Source organism: Leptinotarsa decemlineata, unplaced genomic scaffold, assembly GCF_025532065.1.
Source record: "Leptinotarsa decemlineata unplaced genomic scaffold, Ldec_3_MD MMD2_tig00004967, whole genome shotgun sequence".
In the NCBI taxonomy this organism is placed as follows: Eukaryota; Metazoa; Arthropoda; class Insecta; order Coleoptera; family Chrysomelidae; genus Leptinotarsa; species Leptinotarsa decemlineata.
Genome location: NW_027412613.1, coordinates 29,175 through 38,910, shown reverse-complemented (window position 1 = coordinate 38,910; position 9,736 = coordinate 29,175). Strand labels below are relative to the sequence as shown.

Here is a 9,736-nt window from a genome sequence, read left to right as displayed (position 1 = left end):
TTGCCTAAAAAAAAAGTAAATGAGGTAAGGATAACGCAAAGTTAATGTCATAAAGAAGATTTTTGAGTAAATTTGTTTTCATTTTTTACTTACCTCATTGTCACTCTCCCTGTCAAACTCTATTATAATTTCTTCCTGTTCAGGGTCTTCCACTACATTACAATCATTACTAATCTGGATCTAATGAATTGTCTAATCCAAACACACTTGTTTTATTCATGATTGATAATGCCAATTCTTTGTTTGGATCGTTGACTGTAATCCCAGACCCTCCTCCAGTACATCGAATTGACGTTTTCTCTTCAGCTACTTCCTTCCTAATATTCCTTTTGATATTATCATATAATTTTTTCAAAGATTCCACTGGTCTATATTCTTGATTTGCATTTTCACTATTATACAAATCTGTAATTTTATTCCATGCAGTTACTTCTCTTTCCAAGTAACTCCATCAGTTTTTTGGACTCTACTACATGCTTATATTTAATCACACAATTTAGAAAGTAATGATCTATCATTATTAGTATAGTTCTGGGAACGTTTTCTTTTGCCACTTGAGGATTCTGTAAAAAATAATAATTAAATGAATCAGTCTGTTATAATGGACCTGATAAAATATGAAAAATATTCAATTATTGATCAAGACTGTTTTTATTAAGAAAGGCTTTCTTTTCTAAAAAATAACACTGCACGCTTGTGGAGGCACATAATTATGGTGTCCGTCAAGACTAATAAAAAAGCATTTCAAATACTTACCCATTTCTAAACACGGTTCATCTGACTACAAACAATCTCAGAAAATCTATGAGATCAAATAAACGCTGAACGCTGGAGAGAGGATCGCCGCGACCATAACGTTATAACAGTAACCTTACATTCTGTCAAAAACATGACAAAATATATTAATTGAAGTTAGCTAAAAGTGAATCCCAGTGGCTCTCAACCGTGTAAACCTTAGTTGAGGTCAACTTGAAACCGCATCGTGCAACAAACTTTATCTTTAAGTTCCACTTGGTGTTTAGTGAAGCTTGTTAAGGAAAAAGTGAGTTAGGTCGGTGCAAATGGCCCTCTCAGCCTTTCTCCGTTCCAATCCCAAACAAGTATCCGAACATCGCTATGATCAACTAACGAACAAAGCTTTCAATATGATACGTCATTCTAATTTAAATTTTAATTTGTATTTGTACAATCGTAGCGAAAATGGTGTTACAAACTGTGTTGTCTTATATTCTAAATAAATATTTAGGAACGTTCGTGGAAAATTTAGACGCTAACCAATTGAATGTTGGAATATGGGGAGGTAAAAAAGATTCATTTATATTTTATCTTTATAAAACTGAAATGTAAATTTGTAGGTGATGTGGAACTTAAAAACCTAGTGCTAAAAACTTCTGCATTAGATGAATTAGACTTGCCGGTGGAAATAGTTTATGGTGTCATAGGTACGTGTTGACTTCACTCCTTCAAATTTGTAAGAAATCTTTCATATATTCTAGAGATGATTTTGTTGATTTCCTTTACCAGCACAACAAAACGAAGAGTTCATGAGCCTGGTTGAGAGTTAACATACATTTCCTTCCTTGTGAAGATATACAACCGAACAAGTACCTATATCAAATTTTGAGCTTTTTGCCTAAATCATTTATACTATAGAGAAGAAACTAATGAAGTTACTTATTTTAAGTATCATTCACTGGTTGTACTATTCATTATAGGTGTGTTCAATACATATCTGAGCGCTTGATTAGCTGTCTTTGCTCGCAAGCGTTCGAGATGCAGATCTGTTACCTCAGTTACCACTGTCGGGTATTTACAAGAGCAAGGATAAATATGCGATCAGTTAGCTCCAAGATCAATGTTATGATCAGACATTTTTGTTGTCACTTTCTCATTTCAAAATTGATTGAGTTTTAGGTATTGTTCACAAAATTATTTCATGAAATTTTTAGGCTTTTATTCGTCATCACATACTATCTTCAGAGAAGAGTTCAAAACACATTCCCATTGACATGATGATGCCTTCTTCAACAGTCATTCTGAAATGCTTCATAGTAAAATGAAAATTAAAAATTATAGTTCTGCTGTATATAAAAAATTTCACCTTCACATGTAAAAACGTAAAGTTTGATGTTTGTGGTGACAAATAATTACAAATGTTAACTTTTATTTTGCGGTTAGAATCTGGTGTTCCTTAAATATATTTCTCAAGGTTGACTCTGTGATTACGTCATATCAAATCTGCATTTGCTTGCTCGGCTCCAGATTTTCAAAATCAAATACACCTCATAATCACATCTTCAAAAACATATTCAACATTGAATTTTAAGATATTGTGTGGTGTGGAATAACTTAATGACCATTTGACCCATCTTTTATATCCACTTACAATATGTATCCAATACCCACACTATTCAACAAAATGATCCAATTTTACCTGCATGATATTTCAAAATACCCACGTTTTATCCTCTTCCTGTGTTAAGGTATTCAAATTTCTTCTACAGAGAATGACATTTAAACATAGCATTTAAACTGTAAATACTTTGGTATTTTCAAGGAGTTGGTGGTGTTGTTGTGAAATGTGAATCACAAAATTTTGATGACAATGTATATCATGACATATCACTAGTCCTAATTCTTAGCATCACAAATAGCTGTATAAAATTACAATTTTTAAAATTATCAAGACAGACTAAAATTGAGACAATGACTTTAAGACAAAGACCATGATGAAAACTGAAAACAAATTATAATAGGTTTGGCGTTTGTTTTGAAAATGTTTTCATCTGTCTTTCTATCTCACCAATTGAGTGGTCCTCAGCGAGGAGAGAGGGCAGATGAATATGTTTGAATAATACAGCGCCTTTGGCTAGGATCACCCCTGTTTCAGGCTAATTTTTAGGATCATTTTGTACTGTATTGTGTGGTTTGAAATCTATGTGTGCTGCTTGCTTAATTGTTAAGCTGGCAGAATCAAATCAAAATACTTCACATTTTTGGAAAATTCAAACTTGCAATAATTTCAGGTTCCTTCATTACGATTTTGATTTTTTTTTGTTTTTTTTGCCCCTTGATTCAATTGAATGGGTGAAAGAGAAATATATTGAGGGATTTAGGCTTCTATGACCCCCATCACCAACTATTGATGTGTTGTTTAAAAAAAAAAATGTGGGTTCTGCTAGCTTCGCCGTTAAGTGAAGTAATTTGGTTACTCAAGATTTGGAAAAAATGGAGGATGGCAGATATCAAGTAAAAGCAAGCAGATGATAAACAAATTCTAAAATTGTATCACGACAATGCTATTTCAGGAGGTCATTATGGGTATTATAAAACCTATCACAAAATGAAAGCTAGATTCATATGGAAAAACATGACTGAGAATAGCAAATATTACAAAAAAAACTTGTAAGATGTGCCAAATAGCAAAATTTAAATATTTAGTACATCTCAGCAAAAGCTATGAGGGAAAATAGTCAATCTGTAAAAGAATATTCAGCTAAGCTACCATTTTTGAATGAAATAAGAAATATAGTAACTGATTGTGAAAAGTATTTACATCTGGAGAATTTCATAACAATAACAATTAACGTGCTATAGCAGAAGTGTGCTACAAGAGATCTAAAGTTATTAATGAAATGTTATGAAGATTTTCCTAGTGTTGCAAGAAATGCCTCGAGGCAGCTGTTATGGCATCATAATGTCACATTCTGAATTTTCATGTTGTTCACCATCATATAAGCTCTACAACAAATCAATAGTTTTATATTGTATTAGTATCAGGCTTGAATTTACAAATAAAGGGAATACCAAAAACGCCAGAACAACAAATGAAATACAAAAAGAAGGTTCAAAATCAAGCCAATAAAAATAAAAAAATTGAAACCATCTGAACTGAAAGAAGGAGATAGCATTCTAGAAAGGTACAAGAAAATGGAAAAGAGTATATAACGAAAGGTCCATTCAAGATAACAAGAATCTATTTCATCGATGGGATAGTAGCATTCGTAAATTTCGACAATGATGGACGACCAGAGTCAGCTCATATTTCTAATATAAGGAAGTTTCATCACAGGAGTGATGACTTTGAAGGGGGGAAGCTTTGTAGCATATGAACATTATGTGTACTTTTTTTTCATATATTATTACTAGTGATGGGCATAATTGAATGATTCTGAGAATCGAATGATGAGTACTCGAGTGATCCCAAAAATCGAAATATCATTTGAATGAAATGACTCGGATACTACGTCACTCGTCATTCACCGATTTAATTCGAGATCCGGCGATGCGAGCAATAAGCACGCAATCACTCGATGCTCATGAGGTCATGTGCCATGTGAAACGCCCACAATAATGGCGAAATTCGGAATGAACTGGATTATTTTATGAGTTAGGATTGTTTGAATTTGTCGCACTAAGAATACAAACAGAGAGCATTGAAATTGAAACAGTGGCAATAGTTTTTCAGTTTGGAGGATTCGAAGCCGATGTAATGACATTTCTGTTATTACTCATAATTCCATTATTTTTTTCTACTCTTACTTATTGTGTAGTTGATACCTTTATTCCGTTATTATTACTGTTTTGATATTGAACAATGCGGCCTGGAGCTAAGACATCTATTGTTTGGGAACATTTCGACACAAAAAAAATGTGTTGAATTTGCAAGTTTTTGGTACCTAACACTACCAATTTAAACCAACATATAATTGATTTTCATTTTTGTGAGGACTTTTATTTTTTGTTATGTTTTCAATATATTTTAACAAACCACCATTAAATTTCAATAAATGTTATCGTTAACAAATTTCTGAACATTCTCAGCCCAAACCTGTATTTCACCACATCCTACAAACAAGTGTTGCTATATAGGCCGGCACTGCACTGGTGCGTAGCGGCGCAAGACTTTTATACTTTTTTCGACTATTTCACTCAGTACTAATTTTATTCGTAACTGGTATAAACGTAACTGGTATAAATCTTCTAACAATATGGAAGGGAACGGGACTGAAATTAATACTTTAAGCACTGAACATCAACCTCGAGAATTAAATGAAACAAAAAGCACCAAGAGTAATCTGAGGCAAAATAATTTTACCCTACACAATAGTAACATAAAAGGCCTAAAGTCTGTGGACGAAATTAGTTGCAAATCTCCAAGTACTAATGGAATTGATACACGCCTTTGGGATAAGGAATCTGTGGACAACACCAGTAGGGAATTGAACGATGCTATGATGGCAGACATTGTACAAGAATGCAGAACGACAAAACCCATTCCAAAGGAATACGCTACAAAAGAAAGAAAAATACTATTAGTGACAACTTCGCATGGAAGAGACGTGGCATATTACATGTTAAAAGAAAGATCCACTTACTCAATTTGTTCGTTTATAAAAAGTGGATCTGATGATAGTGAGTTAGTTCGAACCGCCCTTGATGAGTCAAGAAATTTTACAATGAATGATGTTATTATATTATGGCCTAAAGTAGCTAGCCAGAACTTATTTAGTGATTTCATTGAAAAGGTCCAGCACACCCGAACTATTATATTATCACAACCATATAGGTTTGATATGAGGTTTCCAAATCAAATGATATATGAAAACAACCTCAATTTTAAAAAAACAATTCACAAACAAAGGATTGAAACTACCAGATTCCTCGACTGCAACAACATCCTTAGATGGAATAATTATACCAATGATGGATTTAATCTAAATAAAATCGCCAAAATGTTTATAAGTAAAGCTTTATACAAGTTCATAGAAACAATGGAACTCAGGATATGATAAAAACTCTATGGTACATGGTAATGATTTAGAAGTGAACCCCTACAAGAAGATAAAGGATTTTTGATTCTAAAAAATAACTCAAGTAATGCTTTTTTTTTAGAGAAAAAGGGTCAATGACAAGAATATCTACCTAATGTTACTGAATATCCAATCCATTAGGAATAAAAAGGATGAACTATATGCATTTATAAATAGTATAGATAATCCAGACATTATATTAATTACTGAGCACTGGTTGGAAACCGAAGAGCCTTTCAACATTACTGATTATTCTATAACCTCTATCTATAGCAGATCTCAATACTTGCATGGTGGAACGATGATATTAGTTAGTAACTCAATGTTAGAAAGGTACAGCTTCGAAAAGATCAATAAATTCAATAACTTAATAGTCGAAAAAACATTTGAGCTATCGGTTGTGTTTTTCAAGAAATTAAATGTTTATATAATATGTCTTTATAGAGCACCATCCTCAGATGTGCATTTGTTCTTCAATAATTTAGAGCTTATGCTAGAAAAATTGCCAATTTCATCCTTTATTATTTTAACAGGAGATTTCAATATTAACTTTGCTGATTCTAATGCACCCCATACACAACATTTAATCAATTTATTGAATTCATTTAATCTCATGATGCACTTAAATTCACCAACACGCGTTTCACAATATTCTGTACCACTATTGACTATGTTTGTACCAATTTCCCAGACTCTCCAACATGCAATGTAATTCCCTCAGGTCTCTTGATCATGAGGCTATATTGTGCTCACTAAAATTAAACTCTTGTCATAATAAAAAAGGACTGAATTTGGTAGAATATATAGCAAGAGAAACTGTAATAGGTTCAATCTATTATGCTCTGATATAAAGTGGAACAACATTCTATCTCTAGATGATCAAAACCAATTTACGGAGTTCTATAATTATCTTTTAATCGCTTTTGATGAGTCATTCCCCGTGAAAAAGTTGAAACATAAAAAAAAAAAACAATGGCTCACTGAGGGCATAAAAACTTCATCCATAAATTTACGATGTCTACATTATTTGAGAAAATTTACAAATGACAATGAATTTCACAATTATTCTTGAAATATCGTTCAATTTACAGGCACACTATTAAACTTGCTAAAGAAATCCACTATAAAAATAAAATAATTCAGCTGAAAACAAAAGTAAAGAAACTTGGCAAATAATTAATGACCTCAGGGGTCACCAGTGCAAGATAAATGAAATACCTGTTTCCCGGATATTTTAAACAATTACTTTTGTACAATTGCTAATCAGCTTAGTAATAGTCTAAATCCCATAGAAGATCCTTTTATTCATATAAAACATCATCAAATTAATGAAACTTTCATTTTGTATGACAGTGATCTCCAAGAACTGAAATTAACTATTTCAAATATTAAAAATAAGAAAACATCCGTATTGATGAAATATCAATCCGTATTATAGAAAGTCTACCTGATGAAACATTATCAATTCTGGTTCACCTGATTAATAAATCTTTCCATATTGGTCTATTTCCTCACCAACTTAAAACCTCTGTAATAATTCCATTATTTAAAGGAGGGGACCCGAAGTTTCAGCCAACTACCGTCCAATTGCCATCATTCCACTATTGCGAAAATAATAGAAAAATTAGTGAAACATAGACTCCTTAACTTTTTAGAAAAGCACAAAGTTATAAGTACTGCCCAATTTGGATTCCAAAATAAAAGAAATACAACTGATGCAATTTTTCACACACTTTTGAAATTTACACTGGAATCAATGGTGGCGGAGGGGTTGCGGCAGTGTTTTGTGATCTGTCTAAAGCATTTGATTGCGTTGATCATAAAATTCTGCTGCAAAAACTTCACTACTATGGTTTCAGGGGTCTTTCCTTCCAGTGGATTCAATCATACATATCAAAAAGAAAACAAATGGTCAAAACTACAGAATGCTCGGGTATGGAAAAAGTCAATTGCGGGGTTCCTCAGGGCTCCGTCCTCGGACCAATTCTATTCCTACTTTACATAAATGATTTAACATACATCAAAATCTCGGGCAAATTCACTCTATTTGCCGATGACATCTCTATTATTTGGCATAATAAAGACACTGATGTTCTAAAAATACAAGTTGAGAACGATTTAACAAAAGTCTTCATCTGGTGTGAATCGAATCGTCTCTCATTCAATATACAGAAAACCAATTTGATGACTTTCAAATGTAATTTTGATGACTTAAATATTAACTCGAAGAATATTGAAAATATAGGTACTGTGAAAACACTGGGAATACTAATTGATGATAGACTAAAATTTGATAATCACTTGACTGTTCTTAAAAAAAAATTATCTTCTGGTTGCTATGCAGTTAGACTAATCTCTAAGATAAGTTTTCCAACTGCTAAAATTGTATATTATTCATTATTTGAATCACACTTAAGATATGGCATTCCATTTTGGGGCAGTTGCTGTAATTTTCTGTTCAATAGCATATTCATTTTACAAAAACGTGCCATTAGATACATGTGTAAAGCTAAATTTAACGACCACTGTAAACCTCTATTTAAATCTCATAAAATTCTAACTGTAGTAGCATTGTATATTTTAGAAACGGTACTCATTGTAAAAAACATTTGAATAAATTTGGTTCAAATTCTTCACATTACGTAACTCGGCAAAGTAATGACATCAAACTCCCACTGCCTACCACGTCTCTTGTATATGACTCTTTTATCTACAAAGGTGGCAAAATATATAATCACTTACCACTTGCAATAAAAACCATTGGATCCTTCTATAAATTCAAAAGAGCAGTAAAAAATCTATTATTAGACAGAGCCTATTACAGTCTGAATGAATACTTTAGTGAAATACTAGAATAATCCTTTTTTAATTTCCATATGTCGCATAGTGTTGCTCATCTTTTATTATGTATAGTTGTGTAGATTTATATAGTATTAAGTGTGACATGTTACCTTTTATTAACAGTTTAATTGTTGTTGACATATTTTCTCTGGTATCAGTGCTATGTATATTTTACATTTTTTTTTTTTTTAATTTTTCAACTTTGTAACCATGATGTTATTCATGAACAATAAAGTACTTTCTCTCTCTCTCTCTCTCTATTCGATACATTCAACATTCGAATGATCTGAATCATTCGAATGATTCCATTTGACATCTCGAGTGATTGCAATAATCGAATGACCGATTATTTTTAATTCGAATGATCCCATCACTGATTATATATATATATATATATATATATATATATATATATATATTAATATAATAATATTTATTCACCATTTGTGATACATAGCGTATATATGGTAGGTCAATGATTATTTACAAAAAACAGTACGTCACTTATGAATAAAATTATGGGATCAAAGCTTGAATAAAAATTAATATTTGTATATACATAGGTATAGGTACATATAGATATATAAAATGCAAATTCATTTTTTAATCACCATATATACGCTATGTATCACAAATGGTGAATAAATATTATTATATATATATATAGTATATGTATATATATATATATATATATATACAGGGCTATTTAAATTGTTTCTGTACATGGGGATCTCGTAAAACGATAAGAGATAGAGTGTCGGTTAAATTATGGCAAAGTTGCATATTTTAGAGACCTATTCAATGATGTAAAGAAATCGAATATAGCTTTTTTGGTTCTGGAGATATACAGGAAAACCAAAAAATCCAAATTATTTTTTTGCCTATATCTTCTTTATTCGCAGACATTTTAAGAGAAATTGAAAACCTCAAGTCTGAAGTTACCACACTCAAAGCTGAAATTCATAAATTAAAGGATGAAAAAAGTTACTTTCTAACAACTGATGACATCATAAATGAGCTTCATGAACGTCAAAAAAGATCAAACAATTTATTGATCTTTAATCTACCGGAATTATCAACTA

The 9,736-nt window shown here is 31.7% G+C and overlaps 1 protein-coding gene across 3 annotated transcripts in view; it reads left to right on the top strand.

Annotated features, from left to right (window-relative positions):
• The first annotated feature begins 1,168 nt into the window (after window positions 1-1,168).
• LOC141484164 (intermembrane lipid transfer protein VPS13A-like) overlaps window positions 1,169-9,736 on the top strand; it is a 29,001-nt gene continuing 20,433 nt past the window's right edge. For all 3 annotated transcript variants that reach the window (XR_012466513.1, XM_074179260.1, XM_074179261.1), the window contains exons 1-2: window positions 1,169-1,300; window positions 1,356-1,442. Coding sequence is in view for 2 of the 3 variants with exons in the window: in XM_074179260.1 (XP_074035361.1) it covers window positions 1,201-1,300; window positions 1,356-1,442 (187 nt within the window). In the remaining variant the exon portion in view is untranslated. The remainder of the gene's footprint in view (window positions 1,301-1,355; window positions 1,443-9,736) is intronic.